The 18,211-nt window shown below is 51.5% G+C and overlaps 1 protein-coding gene across 4 annotated transcripts in view; it reads left to right on the top strand.

Annotated features, from left to right (window-relative positions):
• Positions 1 to 15,702, top strand: part of ARFGAP3 (ARF GTPase activating protein 3) — a 48,566-nt gene extending 32,864 nt beyond the window's left edge. Inside the window, exons 10-16 of one of the 4 annotated variants that reach the window (XM_084748363.1) lie at positions 2,616 to 2,747; positions 4,281 to 4,424; positions 7,331 to 7,462; positions 8,587 to 8,710; positions 9,673 to 9,763; positions 12,280 to 12,401; positions 14,483 to 15,702. In XM_084748363.1, the coding sequence (XP_084604489.1) occupies positions 2,616 to 2,747; positions 4,281 to 4,424; positions 7,331 to 7,462; positions 8,587 to 8,710; positions 9,673 to 9,763; positions 12,280 to 12,401; positions 14,483 to 14,500 (763 nt within the window). In that variant the 3' untranslated portion in view covers positions 14,501 to 15,702. The remainder of the gene's footprint in view (positions 1 to 2,615; positions 2,748 to 4,280; positions 4,425 to 7,330; positions 7,463 to 8,586; positions 8,711 to 9,672; positions 9,764 to 12,279; positions 12,402 to 14,482) is intronic. The other 3 variants (XM_084748365.1, XM_084748366.1, XM_084748364.1) reach the window with 3 other exon arrangements.
• Positions 15,703 to 18,211: the final 2,509 nt, after the last annotated feature.

The raw sequence follows: 18,211 nt of genomic DNA on the forward strand, positions 1-18,211 counted from the left end.
TGATGTCCTGTTTCTGTGTGGACTGTCTCCTGTGATGTCCTGTTTCTGTGTGAACTGTCTCCTGTGATGTCCTGTTTCTGTGCGGACTGTCTCCTGTGGATCTTTTTCTGTGTGGACTGTCTTCTGTGGGGTTTCTTGTCTTCGTGTGTTTTTTTAAATCTTACTTTAGCTGGAATTGTGGTCCAATGTATAAAGAGGGAAATACATAACTCTACTTTATAACGCTCTTTCAAGGTACAGCTTGGATGACATTTATTTATTGAAATCCTGACAACAGTCCCCGGGGCGCAGTAGGAGTTCAGTTAGTGTGGCCGTCACACAGTGGGTGCTTGGCCAGTGTGACTTGTTCCTGTTAGTGCTGATGGCAGTTTGCTGCTCGAGACTTAAGTCTCTCAGTCCAGGTGGGTTTGAGATTGTTACTTCCCTATTGCGCCCTCAGAAGGCCAGGAGCAGCTCTGACCCGTGTAGACAGAGTCTCTCTACAACAGAAATGGACTGTCCGACTCAAATTTCTGTTTTCATTAGTTTCTGACCCGGGCAGAGACAGGTTAACTCAGCTGTAGGGAAGTGGCTTTGCCTGTGCTGCTGGGGCTTGAGGTAAAGCCTGGTGAGCTAAGAGCGGTGGGACACGCCCACGCACTCTTTTGTGTGGTCAGGTGCCTGAAGAGGCCGGACACAGAGAGATTAGCATGGGGTACCTGCCACACCTGCCTTCCATGCATCCGTCCTTAGGATTCATTGTAAACACGTGAGGAGGGCCTGGCTTGTAGCTGGTGGGTAGAGCCATTGCGGAGCTCGCAGGAAGCCTCTGGCAGAGGTGCATGCTGGGGAGGAAAGAAAGATTTACTTGGAAACCCAGTTTGGCAACTTTGTTGCCTTTCTCCAGGCCATCCTGCCACTGACCACCTGTCACTGCTCTACAGCCCTTTCTCACCTTGTCCCAGCTCTGTGTTCACCAGGGGGAAGGGAGGGAGGGAGCTAGTCCGGAAGCTGGTGTTTCTAGTGGTTAGAGCTCAGGAATGGGTGGAGAGCGGCAGCCTGTCCTGCGCTGACAGGAGTCCTAAGGGGACCCTCCCGTGGTCTTGCTGCTTCTTCCATTCATCTCAGGAGGGTCTGCCGCTGCAGGTTCATCAGCTAGAGCCGTGGCAGACACCTGGTGTCCCGCCCTGAGGTTGCTAAGGAAGCCGATAGTAAGAGAGTGAAAGAAAAATGATAGCTCTGGGTCAGAGCCGACCCAAGGTCTTATTACAAGACAAAGAGCAAGCGAAGGTGTACAGTGTCCCCTGTAAGGAACCCTCCTCCCTCTGTCTTCCCTGCCAAGGCACAGGAGCCACCTTTGCACAGGGTTGTCAGCGGATTGCTGGTGAGGGGTCCTCCGTACTGTCCAGGGCTTTGGGAAGCAGATGGTAGACACGCAGGCACTTCTCACAGCACTGAGTGTCACTGGGGTGGGGTGCAGCTGGGGTGGGGGGCACATGTCTTTATGAGCTGTGGCAGCCTTGGAGCAAGGGCAGCGTGCGCACACCTCCAGGCCCACTGGCGCCTTGTGCAATAGAAATCAGCACAAGGCCCCGCGGTGGGGCTGACGTCCTGAGTGCAGTCCCCAGAATGCATGGGGAGAGGAGAGAATTGACCCCACAAGTTGTCCTCTGACCTCCACACACACACACACACCATGGCACATACGTGCCACCCACCCCACACCCCACATGAATACACACAATAATAACAAAGTGGTTGGGTTTCTCTGTGTAGCCCTGGCTGTCCTGGAACTCTATAAACCAGGCTGGCATGGAACTCAGAGATCTGCCTGCCTCTGCCTCCCAAGTGCTAGGATTAAAGGTGTGTGCCATCATGGCTGGCTTAATAAAACAATTTTAAAGCTAAAGACTGTGGCTGGGTGGGTAGTGACTATCCATTTCAAATGTTCTCAGAAGCCTGATACATAAAGAGACAAGAAATTTTTTGAAATACAGATAATGATTTATATATTTATAAAATCGTTTAGATATATTTTATCTTTTTAAATAAAAAAGAATCAATTGACTGTATGCTGTCTGAGAGAGAAAGCGTTCTCGCTCCCTCTCTCTGTGGGAGTTTGCATGTTCATCAGGTGGTCAGAAGAGGCATCAGACCACCTGGAGCTGGAGTTACAGGTGGTAATTTCCAAATTTTCATCTTAGCCAATTGGACTAATCGCCTACACTGGTGTGTTCAAGGGAGGTGCAGTGAGATGTCAATCAGGATCCTGTGCGTGAGTAACTGTGGCACACACTGTGGTATCAGCCCGTCAGACAACAGTCAAAAAGCCCTGAGCTTGACCGGGCATGGTGGCACACGCTTTTAATCCTAGCACTCGGGAGGCAGAGACAGGAGGATCTCCGTGAGTTCGCGGACAGCCTGGTCTAGGACAGCCAAGGCTACACAGAGAAACCCTGGAGAGAGAGAGAGAGAAAGAGAGGGAAGGAGAGAGAGAGAGAGAGAGAGAGAGGGAGGGAGGGAGAGAGAGAGAGAGAGCGCTTAAGAGTGAATCACACGTCGTCTCCGGTCGGTCTACGATTTGAACATCAGGTCATGGTTTTACAGCTGAGCTAAGGAGAATGTGCTTTTCCCAGCAGTGTCTCCTCATTGCGACTGGCCTACAAGGATCTTGACATTCATATGAAGAAAGATGAAAAACTGAACCTTAGCGGCCAGAAGAAGGCGGAAGCCGAGAGGCTGGGCATGGGCTTTGGAAGCTGCAGGAGGTAGGGTCCCCTCCTCGCCACCATAGCGCAGGGCTGGCCGTCTGCTCACGGTGAAGGGTCAGCCTCGGGCTCACTTCAGCCTGAGCCAAGTCCTCAGGACTCCTCCCTTCCCCGTCGGTTGACTTTGCTTTGGTATTTAGGGTAGGGCTGGAGCCTCATGGGTGAGGTGTGCACAATGCTCTGGGTTGCATCCCCAACATCACAGTCCACTCAGGGTCATGATGAGCTACAAGGGTCCCTGTCTGTCTCAACACAAACAACAAATACGAATGGTTCGGGGGAAGCTTAGTGGCATACACCTCTAATCCTCAGGCACACCCTGTGAGTGTGGCTGGCTGTTGTAGAAAATAAAAATGCCCATTGATAATAACTGTGAGTAGCCTATAATTATTACGGTGGTTTTATTTAACCCACTATCAAACAATAAAAGACACAGACACCTGATAGAATTTTAATAAGCCTCAGTTTACCCGAGGCTGGGCAGATATTGCCCCCTAAGTTACCTCTTACCTCCCAGCCCACATTCTGTGCCATCTGCTTTACTCATTCCTGTCTGGCCTGCTTCCCAACCAACAGCCCCATAAACACTTGCACGTGCTTTCCATCTGGGCTGCTCGCCACGCCATGCCACGCAGTCCCTCACAGTAAATTCCTCCCAGCCACGTGGTTCTCTGCACGCTAACCCATGGTGGTCTCGTTTCCTCCTTCTGCTTTAGTCACTGCCTCTCCCCTTCCCATGATCCTTCTGTTCTCCAGGCCCTGGAGCCTTAGCTCCGCCTCTCATTTCTGCCCTGCCCAGGTGTGTAGGCCTTTTATGTAGCCAATCGGGGATAATTTTGAAGGCAAGGTTACACAGCGTTATTGGGATACATGATAGGGAGCAAAATAAATGTTTGTTTAAGATTTATTTATTATGTATACAGTGCTCTGCCTACATATACACCTGCAGGCCAGCAGAGGGCATTAGACCACATTATAGATGGCTGTGAGCCACCATGTGGTAGCTGGGAATTGAACTCAGGACCTCTGGAAGAGCAGTCAGAGCTCTTAACCTCTGAGCCATCTCTGCAGCCTGGGAGCAAAATAATTAGCAGTTAATACAAAGCACCTAGAAGCACTGTCAGCCTGAAGTCCAGCCCCCAGAATGACTACTAGCTTCGAAGCTCACACTGGGTTCCCAGCCCTCCCAACCGTTGGTGTTTGTTGGGGATGCACCTTACAGCATCCCTATGTTTGTGTTTGTTGGGAGTGCACCTTACAGCATCCCTATGTTTGTGTTTGTTGGGAGTGCACCTTACAGCATCCCTATGTTTGTGTTTGTTGGGGGTGCACCTTACAGCATCCCTATGTTTGTGTTTGTTGGGAGTGCACCTTACAGCATCCCTATGTTTGTGTTTGTTGGGAGTGCACCTTACAGCATCCCTATGTTTGTGTTTGTTGGGAGTGCACCTTACAGCATCCCTATGTTTACCAAGATGAAAGCTTTAGCAAGTGAGTGATGTAATATTTCCTGTCTTATTCTGTCCTCTCAAGTGGCATCTCCCACTCAGTGACTTCAGACATGCAGACCATCGAGCAGGAGTCGCCCACACTGGCAAAGCCGAGGAGGAAGTACCCGGAGGACCCCGAGGAGTCGTACTTCAGCTCCAGGTGGTCTGAGCACCGCAGCGGCCATGGGTGTGTTGGGGCTGGGCCTGGGGCCAGGGCATAGAGGCTGGGGAGGCAGTGGAAGGAGCCGCGTTTACAACTACAACGACTGAGGCTGAAACTAGAGGCAGACGAGACGTTTCTGTGTGCGTGAGAAGTGGAGAGGGCAGAGGCTGGTCGCCACGGCAAGGGCAGAGCATGCACAGACGTCAGCAGCCTCTGTAGGAACCCTGGCTTCTGGAAGCTGCCAGCAGAGTCCAGTACGGGTCATATCTGTGTATGTATCTATACATGAAAGCGTGACTGTTCTGAGAGGAACCCATGATACCAGGACAACCTGGTCCTGTCCTCTGGTGTCGCTGTCCCCTGGGGTAAACCCAAAACTGGCAGGAGGCTGTGGTGAGGACAAGTGTCATTTGAGTAGAGCCACAGTCAGGGTCACCAGAAGCTGACTTCACAGGAAGTTGGGGTGTCGGTGGCATAACATGTAGGTATAGAAAACAGGAGCTTGGGTTGAACGTTAGCTGTGCCGCTTAAGAACTATGTAGCAGTGACTAGGCCATTAAAACGCCTCACGCTGCAGCCTCCTCATCTGTGAATAGGATCCTGGTGGGAGAGCTGAGGCACTGCCACAGACAGCCCGGGGCTCTTCTGGTGCCAGCTCGCCCAGACACATGTGGCTCCACGAACGGCCAGTTGGGCAGCTGCATTAACCACGCAAGGGCCCTTTCACATGTAGGGTTGGTGAGGAGGGGACACATCTATCAGTGACGGTGCTTCCACGGTCACACAGGCTTCCTGATGTCGTGTGGCCAGCAGACATGGATTTCATAGGTAGAGCAAGCATAGGTTGTGCGATTGCTGAGTTTCCTATCCACGCACCTAGGAAAGGAATTGTGTGACGGCTCTCTCTTTTCTTTTGTTTTCTTTTTTACCCCCAAGACAAGGTTTCTCTGTGTGTAGTCCTGACTATCCTGGACTCACTTTGAGACCAGGCTGACCTCCAACTCTGCCTCCTGAGTGCTGGGGTTAAAGGTATGGGCCACCATGCCCAGCTTTTTTTATTTTTTATTTTCCTTTTATAAGCTCAGCTCTATGTTAACTTGAGTCCCAGTGATTTAGAAAGAGAGCTGGCTGCTCTGTGGCTCCTTGTCAGCATTGTCAGAGGCTGGCTGCTTCCTGCTTGCCCCTCTCCAGCCTGTACACTCTTCAGCAGCATACGTGTGTGTGTGTGTGTGTGTGTGTGTGTGTGTGTGTGTGTGTGTGTGTCCACGCTATGTCATTTGAGAAACTCTAAATACATGCTACACAGTAGAAATTCAAGTTGGTGATTAGACCTGGAAACCACTCATCAGATCTTTCAGGGGTGGTTTTAATGAAGGCTGGGCTGGGGTCTGAGGAAGCCTGCCTTCTCCCCAGCTGTTGGTGACTTTCATGCTCATTGCTGATGCCTGTGGAGAGGCAGGGTCCCTTTCATGGAAAGCCAGCTCTGCTGAGAGAAAGGGTTCTGGGTAAGGCTGCTTGCTGAGTGGGGCCTTTCCCATTCCCACAGGTCACGGAGGACCTGTGACCTCAACAGGTCACGGAGGTGTGGGGCTCACTTGTGCCTTGGAGCCTTCAGAAACGCCTCTTCCTTGACTCATTCAGAAGGCTCACTCCCAAAGCCTCAAAGGCCACTGTGCCAGGGTCCAGTTACTCAGTCTGAAACCTGGGGCAAATGGGGTTTCATTTAGAGCAGAGAGATTTTGGTGTCATGTGGATGGTGACCTGGTTGTCTAGGGACAGAAACACCTTCTAGCTCACTTGATATCCACGATGACTTAGGCTCTTTGGCACCAGAGGTGACATGAACACACTCTGAGAGCCAGCAAGTCGGTGCCACAGATTGCCTTTACTGCTTCCAAATTACCCATCAGCCATTAGACCTTGCATAGTATGAATTATGGAAGAGTGCTGTGTCTATTAAGAATGGGACATAGCCTTGCATGGTGTTTTATCATGAGGTCCGTTATTTCCAGATTATAAATGATGCATTATTATAATAGTGCATTCAGAATAATGAGACTGGACTGGCTTGCTGAGCCCCATGGAGTCTGGATGGCGTGTGGTCGGGGCTGGGACTGATGGCAGGACAGTGTGCTATTAGGGGCTTTGTCCAGAGACTGCAGGGATGTGTTCTGAGGGGAGGAGGGTGCAGTGTGAGGGCCAGCATGAAGGAAAAGCTCATGGGGAAGTAGGAAATCAAAGCTCCCGCTGGGAGAGGGTCAGTGAAAGGAAGAGCCGCTGAGTCCTGGCATGCCACTGCTGCCTGTGCAGGCTGGCGGGCCTAGAGTTGCCTATGTGTGGTTAGGTAGCTCCTACAGGGTGGAGGAGGAGTAGGGAAGATGCCCTGTGTGGACTGCTCGGGACACCTATACAGGTGGCATCTTGCACAAGTGGCATTTTGCAATTTAAAAGTACCCCAATATCAGTCCAGTCAGGAAACGGCTTTTAACTCACACAGATGAAAAATATTCCTGAAGAAGCAGCCCCAGAGTGTCATTGTTGAGGAGAACCTACCATCCTGGCCCCTCCCCATCGGGTGCTGACACTTCCCCCATGTGCTTCTGAGGGCAGCCTCTTCCTGGTTCTGCCATAGGGTAGGGCCTGTGGGGCTGGCGACCTCAGCAGCCTGAGGCTACAGCAAAGGAAAGGCTCCACCCTCCCCCAAGCCCTTGGAGAGCATGGCTGCCTGAGACATGGTTGCTGCAAAGACCACGGAATGGATGCCTTGGGTCACTTCGTGTTCATTGGCCAGTCTAGTGTCATGGCTGCCCTTCATCTCAGCACATGACTGGGCAGGGAAGTCAGGCCCCCCATACCCAGAAGCAAGAGACCCCGATGGGCACCAGCATCCATAAATACTTCTTGGTCACTGTTTGCTCCTGTTCCAACAGGTACTTTGACGACCCCATGGAGTTGAGAAGCAGTTCCTTTTCTAGCTGGGATGACAGCGCTGATTCCTATTGGAAGAAAGACAGCAGTCGAGACCCTGAGCCGGCCACAAAAAGCACGGGCTCCTCAGACAGGTGGGCGCTGCAGGCTGGGGAGCCAGGTTCCTCCTGCATAGGACCGCTGGGTGATATCTGTGTCACGGGTGGCTGTGCATTGGGGGCGCATGTCAGAAATATCCGTGACTGTCAGAAAGCAGGTGTGAGGGCCAATTCCCTGGGGATTCTGAGTCCATGGGTCTGGGTGACGTCCCTCATGAATGAGTCACCTTCTTGCATTTGACTATTTGCAAACTGTCAGAGTCCCCTTTTCCTAGGAAACAGTTCCGCACTTTGGTGTGTGTCTCTTTCTCAGTCTCTCTCTCTCTCTCTCTCTCTCTCTCTCTCTCTCTCTCTCTGTTATTGGGATGTTATGTGGGGGACTGCTGTCTGCATGTGTGGTCCTGGACATATATGTGTGTGCGCGTATGTGTGGTGCTAGGAGGGGTATGTGGGGGAGTGTGCACGTGTATATATATGGGGGGGCCGCTGTCTATGGGCCAGAATGTGGTGCTGGAGACTAAACTCAGTACTGAAACATGCTTGGCATGCATGCTGCATGGAGCCATACCTGTGCCCTTTTTACTTAATTCTGTTGTTTTATTTTGAGGCAGTGTTTCACTGAGTTTCCCAGGCTAACCTCAGAATTGAGATCCTCCTGCCTCTGCCTCACATTACAGCTCGTGCCACTACACCTGACACATTTCTCCTAAGCTTGACTAGCACCCAGCCGTGCAATGACCAAGAAGAAGGCATAGGACACTGCGTCACCCTCGAGTTCCTGGCCCCTGCTAGTTCAGTTTTGGACCTTCCCATTCAGGAAGGTGCTGTGTGGACTGGCCATCCAGTGTCTGCCTTGCCAGTCTGTCTCTGAACCTGACTCTGTCACCTGACTGCAGTCACGTAGGTTGGGGTGTCCTCCGCTCCACAGCTCACCTCTACAGTGAATGACAGGAACTCTACACATATACCCTGAGGTCACCCCGTAACTGGGATGTCCTGTTACCTCATGCAGTTCATACGCTATGTGACGGACAGCGTTGTCCTTGCATGCACACACAGCGTGGTCAGTGCTTACCAGCACAGCTGAGCAGCAAGACCCCACACAGATGAAAGTGTGAACTGAATTTGCTTCACCACGGCTTGGTGTTTTCTCACTGTAGGCCCAGTGCCCGCCGGAAGCCGGACTATGAGCCCGTTGGCAACACGGATGAAGCCCAGAAGAAGTTTGGCAACGTCAAGGCCATTTCCTCTGATATGTACTTTGGAGTACAAGCCCAGACAGATGTAAGAGTACAGAGAAGCTCCCATAGGAGCCTCCAGTACCAGGGAAGCTGTGGGGACCATGAGAGGACAGGCCACTTGGGGGAGAAAGGACCTGGCCAGAGGCCCCCAGACAACAGTGCTGGAGCCAGAACTAGTGCCCAGGCCTGCCTGAGCACCCTGCATGGCTGTGGAATCAAGGACCCAGTCTCATTGCTCCCCTGCCTCTCTAGGGAGAACAGCCAAGAGTCAGTAGCTTTTGAGTAAATTTAGGAGGGTTTTATGTAGCAGCACTTGCTTCGTGTCCCCCCCCACCCCCACCCCCAGCAATTGCTTTTGATGAGTTTAACCATGGTTAAATGCAGCCTGGATATGTTTGTGGGCAGATGCTTCATTAGCCACCTGACCCCTTTCTCAGAATTTGGCTGAGCTGAGGCTAAGCCCTACCCCCAGCCCCCACCCCCCACCTCCAGTGCTGGGGCGGGGCTTGAGCTCTCAGGAGTCATTTCCAAAGGCTTTGTTGCCAGAGGGCTCCCTCCAGCCCCTCAACTTGGTTTTATCTTAAAGTTGATGGGCTGGAGTACAGCTCATGCTTGAGGCCCTGGATTGTTCCATCCCCAGTAACATACACACACACACACACACCACACACACTCACATACACATCACACACACCATGCACTCACACACATATACATACTGCACGCACATACCACACACACACACACATACTTGAAGCCATTCAAGTTGATGTGCTGTGGTGTGCCAGGCACTGAGGACTTTGTTAGAGTGGCTGAGCGGCAGTCATGAGCTCATACTGACTTCATTGGCAGTGATGTGGGATGCTAAGTGGCCTACATCACTGCAGACCACGCCCCTCTCCAGGGCCTGGCTGGGGGTGACATGGGAGGTAGAGAGCCAAGGGGAAGAAAGCAGTCTCTCTTCAGCAGTTCTTAGACTCTAACTCCACCTCTTTTTCCCTCTAGTTTGAGACCCGGGCGCGGCTGGAGAGGCTGTCAGCCAGCTCCGCCATAAGCTCCGCAGATCTTTTCGATGAGCAGAGGAAGCAGGCAGCAGGTAAGGGGCGTGCGGGGCGTCCTGTGACCTGTGAGAGTCCAGCCACTCGCTAGCTGGGGTCATGGCAAGGTTAGCCTCTGTCTCCTGCCTGAGCTGCTGTGTAAGGTACCAGCCAGCCAGTCCCGGAACGAGTCCCTGTGGGGACTCACCTCACAGGCCCCTCAGCCCTCAGGACACACCAAGGCACGAAGAAGGGAGTAACTCTTAGGAAACACACAGCGCAGCTTGTGGAAGGCAGGTGGAGAGGAAGCACCTGTCTCCGCTGCCCCTGATGTGCCCTGCTCTCATGACCAGGGGGTGTCTGTCACCCCAGGACCGGAGTCCAACCATGAGCCCAGGTGTAAGTCCCAGAGCAGGCCTTCACTGTCCACACAGAGCTGTGCCTTCTGCATCTACCCGTGCACCCCCTGTCCCAGAAGGCCTGTGTGAGTACCCCACAGAGCCTCCACCGGACCACAGGGTGAGCCTGAGATGGCAGCAGCCTCTGAGGTCATTTCAGGGACAGAACCGTGAAGAGGAGGTCTCGGGAGCCCATGCTGCAGGCCGGTGACCTCGGCACCCTGGTTGGCAGCATTTCCCTCACAAGCAGTCTGCCTTTGGCATAGAGAGGGCCTGAGTGTCTGTGTGGGGTGACAATCCAGGCAGCCACCCTACCTTTCAGACTGTGGATTAGATGCACCTTCAACAGAGAAGGCTTAGGGTAGTCTCTACTCTCTGGAACTTTCTGTGTGGAGGTTCGAGCATGTGTTGTCGATATTACCCTCAGCAACAGCGGCACTTCCGGCTTACTGAGCTTAGGCAGGGAGAGCCACTCTAAGCTGGCCTGTGCTGGTAGAGCGAGTAAGCTGGCAGGGAGGCAACAGTGTTCAGAGAGACAGGTGGGCCAGCCTGACAGGGCTAAGCAGGGGCCATGGCTCCCTGTGCCACCCTTCTGACCTCAGGTGCCTGGGCTGTTCTTGGTCAGTCACTGCCCAGCGAGGCTTGACCCTCATGTCCTGCTCTTTTGTCAAGCCAGCGCCTACACCAGCAGTGCTGGCTCCTCGTGTTGGAGCCAGCCAGGCCGGCCAGCCCCACAACCAGGTTGCTAAAATCTTCTCATGCTTTTCTATTCCAACCTCCTGGAACATTTATTCAGAAACATTATTGTTTAAAAAAAATAACAAAAGGAAAAAAAGGCTCTTTGAAGTGACCACGTCCTTCTGCCCTTAAGATTGCTACAGAGCCCTGGCCAGCTCAAGCTTGCCTCGAGCCCCACCAGAAACAAAGGTCCACTGAACCCTGATGCTCAATCTATAGCAACTCCGGGTCTCTGTGAGGTGCCAGGTCATCCCCTGACTCAGGGTGCTTGGGGCCCCAGATGACAGCCATGTTAGAAAAAAGCTCACATCTCAGCTTAGTCCTTGATGCTTTTAGCATGTAAGAGTGTGTGTGTGTGTGTGTGTGTGTGTGTGTGTGTGTGTGTGTGTGTGTGTGTGTGTGTGTGTGTGTACACACACGCATGCCCAAGCATGTGGAGACTGAATAGAAATTTTCCTTCAGTACTCTTCATCCTATTCTTTGAGCCAGCGTCTCTAAATCAAACCCAGAGCTCACAGATTGGACTAGTCTTGCTCTGAGGAATCCCCAATCTCTGCCCTTCAAGAACTGGAATCATAGGTGGACTACCATGCACGCACCAGGCCTTTGCCTGCTCACTGGTTACCCACATCCTCAGGCAGCACCACCCTGAGACCCAGATGCCAGCTCCTCCGCCTGGTGGCCTCTGATGTCAGCGTGATGGTGGCAGCAGTGCCTGCCTCAGAGAAGTAACTGTACTGTTTGATTCTTGCTAGACCTATCTTTTTATTATTATTGTTGTTGTTTGTTTGTTTGTTTGTTTTTGAGACAGGCTTTCTCTGTGTAGATATGGCTATCCTGGACTGTCTTTGTAGATCTGGCTGGCCTCGAACTCACAGAGATCCACCTGCCTCTGCCGCCCAAAGGCGTGTGCCACCAGGCTGGGCAGCTCCATCATTCTTAAAATCATGGGCTTTTCTCTTGATTTGTCTCCATTTCTGAGAATTCAGTCCATAATATCTCATTAAATAGTAAGATCCATGACTCCCCTGGGGGGTGGAAGGGACAGAGGCCTGATGTCCCATTGTCCTTCAGGCCCCTCTGTCTGCAGCCCCTCCATGGTCCAGGCCTTTCTGTCTGTATGCTCTCTGTCCTTCCCTCCTCCCAGCTGCCCCCAGGCTCTCTCTTCTCTGCCGGAGCAGGCTCACATACGAGCTGGAGCCCTGTCCTTGGGCTGATGCTCTGTCCCCATGCTCAGTCACTAGCTCTCAGCCTGGCATATAGTGCCACACGCCCTTTGCTGTGGTGGGACCAGTACTTCCCTCTGAACCTTGCCCCACTGCAAGATCTCTCTCACTCTGGACACAGCGGTGCCTGAGAGGAGGCAGGAGAGCAGGGTGGGTTCACTGAGCTACATGTGTCCTTGGAAGAGGGGCAACCTGGCATCTTTCTGTGCGCAGGAAACTACAACCTCTCAAATGTGCTGCCCAACGCCCCGGACATGGCTCAGTTCAAGCAAGGCGTGCGCTCCGTTGCTGGAAAACTCTCTGTCTTTGCCAACGGGGTCATGACGTCCATTCAGGTGGGTGAAGCAGTGCTGGAGCATCTGGGGATGCAGGGGGTGGGGAGTGGCTGGCTGTGAGCTGAAGGCTGTGCTACAGGAGGGCCCCAGGCATCATGAAAGCCTGAGCTATGACGTGATTGTATAGCGTCTGTGATCTCCGCTACTGGGGCTGAGCGGGATGATCCTGAGTTGCGGGCCAGTCTGGGCTGAGACCTTGCTTCAGAACAGTGGTCTCTACATTCTTATTGGGAGTCATAGAGTTCCCTAGCTCTGAGTTTAGAATGGAGATCTTTTTTTAAACACTTAGATCCATTCATTTTGAGTGTTTTCTCTGCATGTATGTACATGTGTATGCATGCTTGGCCCCACAGATGGTGTTAGGTCCCCAGAACTGTAGTTACAGATGTCTGAGCTGCCATGTGGATGCTGGGAATAGAAGCCAGGTCCCCTGCAAGAACTAGTGCTCTAAACCGCCGAGCCGTCTCCCGGCCCCACAGGAGAGGTTTCTTTTCTTTTTTCTGAGACAGGGTTTCTCTGTGTAGCCTTGGCTGTCCTGGACTCACTCTGTACACCAGGCTGGCCTCAAACTCACAGAGATCCACCTGCCTCTGCCTTCCAAGTGCTGGGATTAAAGCACCTGGCAGAAGAGATATTTTTTTTTTGACAGTATTTCTCTGTTTAGCCTCGTTGTGTAGACCAGGCTGGCCCCGAACTCTGCCTCTGCTTCCCGAGTGCTATGATTAAAGGCATGCTCCACCACACCCAGCTGAGAGTGTTCTTAAGAAAATGAAAACCACCCACCATCTCCCTATTCTGGGGTAACCCCTGTTTTGTATATTTCTTTTCTTTCTTTCTTTTTCTTTTCTTTCTTTCTTTTTTTTTTTTTTTGAGTCAGGATCTCTCTCTATGTAGACCAGGCTGGCCTCAAATTCAGAGATCCTCCTGCCTCTGTCTCCTGAGTGCTGGGATTAAAGACGTGTGCTACTACACCCAGCTTTTTGGTTTGGTTTGGGACAGGGTCTCATGGAACTGGCTCTGTAGACCAGGCTAACCCCGAACTCACAGAGCTGTTTGCTTTTGCCCTCCTGGATACTGGGATTAAAGGTATACACCACCATGCCTGGCTGCATGTATTTTTAAATGAAGAAGAAATTCTGTTGTATGACTGATTGGTCTCCTTTTCTCAGTATGTTCTGGGCATCTCTCTGGAATTGCAAATTCTCCAGAAGCCATTTTTTTTTCTTTTGGTTTTTCAAGACAGAGTTTCTCTGTGTAACAGCTCTGGCTGTCCTGGACTTGCTTTGTAGTCAAACTCAGAGATCCATCTGCCTCTGCCTCCCAAGTGTTGGTATTAAAGGCATACACCACCACCACCCGGCCATAAGCCATTTTCTACGGAGTGAAAACATGCATATCTAATTTGCTTGTTCTCCACACTGGTATTGCTCTGTACTTTGATCTCTGAGTTTTATTTTTATTAGTCTGTACTTGTATGTGGTCCTGGATTACCTAAGAATCCTGTGTCCCCTACAGTTTCCCTTCTATTTCACACTGTACACACATACATCCTTGTATGTATCTATAGAAACCTTTGTCTTTCTGTGCCTATAAATAAGGCAAAGGTGGGACCTGCTTATGTCAATGCGGCCTTCTCACTGTGTGAACGGCTTGCTTCTGGAACCTTCTTGCTTATGTGAAGCCCTTTTAGAGGTATTCTATTGGGGTGAAATGAGGCCCTGAGGAGTTGTCTGGCTGTGCTGCGAGATGAGCAGGGGCCAGAATCTAGGTGCCGACTTCAGACACACGCTCCCTGGACGTCGCAGGCCATGGCCCCAGCCCAGCTCCCGCCTTGCAGTGCTGTAGTGCAGCCTGGGAGCTCTAGGCCTTGGGCACCTCTCACAAGGTGCAATCCCAGGCAGGTCCCCTTCCTGGCCATGGAAAGGCTGACGCAGTGCTGGCAGCCCTCAGCTGCTGTTGCACGCAGAGACTGTGGCCATTGACAAGAGCCAGAAGCCCCTCATCAAGTGGTCACGTGGAATATGCACGGTAGGAGGCAGGTGCAGTGTGTTGGTAGTAAATGTTGGTCTGGTTCTCTCTAGGATCGCTACGGCTCTTAATCCTGGTGCCAGGCTGTGTCCGACCTGGTAAAACTCCACCTCAGACGGACCCGGGACCACATTTGGCTACACCGGAGCCCCAGCTGCTTTGCAGGCAGGTTCTACTAGTTGAGAAGGCACCTGCACGCTTCTGAGTTTTCATATTTCCTTTGAGACACCCCCATTTCTATGTAGTGGAGCTTTGCTTCCATTTCTGGCTTAGGTTAGCTCCTTGTTGTCAGTCAAGCACATCCTTGCTTTATCTTTGTGGAATCTTTAGTTCTAAGAGCTGAGAGCCTGAGCTGCCGGCTTCTCCCACCTCTCCCTGGACTGGGAACCTTCACCTGGGGCACACGAGAGTCTCCGTGGACTGTGGGCTCAGGGCTGCCAGCACTAGCTGGTGCTGCACACCTGGGGAAATCAAGCCCCAGCGCACACTTCTCACTGCAAATGAGCAAACAAAAACAAGACCAGAAGTGCCCAGCCCTTGCTGACAGATTGTTTCATGTGTGTCCCCACACAACGAGGAGATTTTAGACATCACAACACTTAAAGCCATCTGTCACCTCATAAATTATTTTGTACATTCTCAACACTTAAAAATGTTCCTCAGTTGGCCAGGCAGTGGTGGCTCAGCCTTTAATCCCAGCACTCGGGAGGAAGAGGCAGGCAGATCGCTGTGAGTTCAAGGCCAGCCTGGTCTACAAAGTGAGTCCAGGACAGCCAAGACTACACAGAGAAGGCTTGCCTTGAAAAAACAAAAAAATAAAATAGAAAGATCTCCAGTCCTTTCAACAAACCCACAGTGCCACCGCCAAAGGCCAAGGGAGTTCGTTAAGACCTGGCAACAAGGTGTAACACTTGAGAGGATGCTGAGTGCTCCCAAGTGCACTTAGAAACCAGCAGGGTGCGCGGAGCTCAGGCTGAGGAGCTGGCAGCATGGCCTCAGGATTCGGCTCAGATTATGGGAAAAGGAAATTATAATTGGGTGGTTTTGTTAATATTTTTTTATCTTGACCTTGATGTTCCAAAAGTTACAGCATAGATGTAAATCGATGATGTCGTCTGGCTGTGTTTTAGACAGCACCAGAATATATTGTTCAACACAGGAAGATATATTTGAAATTTGACGAACCAAAAATGTGATTTCAGATGACTATTTTGTGACTCTTTCTTAAAAGGTCCGATTTGTAGACTTCTAAATATAATGAACAGCACAGCAACCCCTGTTGCCTGCCTTGTCATTTCACGAGAGCCTTTGTAATGAGTCCTTGTAAGCTGGGCATCGGGTGGCTGTGGCACTTGTCACATCTCTGGGGTCTGGCAGACAACATCATCACAGCATAGTGGCTGGCTGAGTGCCTCTGGGAGGGAAGCAGGCTTCCACAGCACATGGGCTTGGCCTAGCAGCACCCATCTGTAGCCACAGCCCTTGATTTTACTGTCGGCTGGAGGGACTGGATCAAGGTGCCCTCAGGGTGGGATTTTCCAGAGGCCTTGATTGCTGAGGGGTGGGGAAGGGGTGCTGCTGTTGTCGCCCCTTTTCTCTTTTTTGTTTCAGTGTTGGGATGGGAGCCCCAGCCTTCCTTGAATGCACTGTGCACTGAAAACGCTGCTCAGTCGTCTTTTGTCAGGGATGCCCCCATGGACCAGCTAGCTGTCCACGAGGAATAATAGGTCAGCTGTTGAGTTCCTGAACATTCTCCCTGGGCATCAAGTTCTAACAGCCCACAAGAGAATTCAGTGGCGGAGACAGATCTGTGTAAACCTCGGCCCAGAGTGAGCCTGTGCTCACCCCCAGGTATCCCATGGGCTCCATCTGTTTTATCCCCAGGCAACTGGCCCCCTGCCCCAACCTTCTCCTCCACGGCTCTGATCACAGGGCCTCCTTACTGGGCAGCAGGCTTGCTGGGTGCCTTTCTCTGGGAAGCTGGGCTGAGAATCTGGCCACAGTTTTCTTCAGCCTTCTGGAGGCTCCTGTCCTGAGAACCAGTCACAAAGAAGGCCTTCTGGGCAGGGAGGGAGCGCAAGGCAGCCACACTCAGCTGGGTTGAGACAATAGAAATCTACCTCTGGCTTGTAGGAGGCCAGACCCCACTTGATTAAAATAAAAACAGTGAAGAATCAAAGAACTAGATTTTAATTCACTAAGCTTAATGATAAAAGAAAGACAAGGACAGAGCTGGGGGTGGGGGGTGGGGCAGGGAGGGATAGGGAGTGCCTCCAAACCTTCCAGCCCCTGGGTTTTTAAACTAAGCTTACTTGAATAGCAGGAGACACTCCCAGGACACTTGTCTCCAGGGCACCTTTGATATGTTTTTCTCTAAACAACCAGCTTTTGACACCTTTTTTGTGGGTTAGGATCTGCAAGGAACTATCTTTTTGAACACCTTTGGGTCTGGTGGGTTGTTATCAGCAGGGGGTCCTGCTCACCTATGTTCTAGCACAAGGCCCTGGGTTTGATCCCCAGCACAGCATAAACTGGGCATTGGTGGTGCACACCTGAACTACCGTGATCTCAGCACTCTCCCCTTTCCGGAGCTCTGAGTGAGCCTCAGTTACCGGCTGCTCACAAAGTAGCCACCAATTCACCCAAGTGAGGCCAGGCCCTTCCTGCTGCTGCCTAGCTCAGGCGCCATTGGTTAAGAGCATCCACAACTCTTGCAGGGAACCTGGTTTGACTCCCAGCACCCACTGTTTCCATTGTTCCAGGGGATCTGAGCTCCTCTTCTGACCTCTGTGGGCACCAGTCATATACATGGTGTGAGGATACACCTGTAGGTATTTTCTGGCGTATAAGACGGACCCCCCCCCGTCACCCCACTTTAACTTTTCCAGTTAAAGTATAGAGTTTGTAGCCTGAGTCTACTGCACAGGGTGTGCATTGGAAGAGGGGTAGTCTTATACGGTAAATAAATAAGATAGAGGCCCAGGAAGGTTGCTCAGTGAGTAAGCCTGAGAAGTTAGACGCTGGGACTCAACATGGTAGGAGGAGAAAACTGACGTCTTATAAGTTGTTCTCTGACTAACCACCAGTACATACACACAAGTAAGTAAATAAAGGCTTAAAAAATAAGGCGAAGTCTGGCGTGGTGGCACACGCCTTTAATCCCAGCACTCAGGAGGCAGAGGCAGGAGGATCGCTGTGAGTTCGAGGCCAGCCTGGTCTACAAAGTGAGTACAGGACAGCCAAAGATACACAGAGAGACCCTGACTCGAAAAACAACAACAACAACAACAAAAAAAAAAAAAAAAAAAAAGAAGAAGAAGAACAACAACAACAAGAACGAGAAGAACAAGAAAAGAAAAGAAAGAAATATTGTAAAAATATGCTGCAGATAGTTTCTGTGATTGTGTGACCTTTAGAATTCTGGGAAATTTTCAAAGGGTATATAAATGTTAGAACCTCGAGCACTGTGGTGGTTGGTCATTCAGGGGCCGGTTGCAGTTTGCTAGTAGTTGTGCTCAAAGAAGCAGCAAAAGAAAAGAAATCAGACTCAGGGAGCTCTAGCGCTTTCTCCCCCCCTCTATTCTCTCTCTCTCTCTCTCTCTCTCTCTCTCTCTCTCTCTCTCTCTCTCTCTCTCTGTTTTGTTTTTTTCGAGACAGGGTTTCTCTGTGCAGCCTTGGCTGTCCTGGACTTGCTTTGTAGACCAGGCTGGTCTCAAACTCACAGCAATTGCCTTCCTCTGCCTCTCAAGTGCTGGGATTACAGGTGTGCACCACCACGCCCA

The sequence above is a fragment of the Acomys minous genome, assembly GCF_964271855.1.
Source record: "Acomys minous genome assembly, chromosome: 12".
Classification (NCBI taxonomy): Eukaryota; Metazoa; Chordata; class Mammalia; order Rodentia; family Muridae; genus Acomys; species Acomys minous.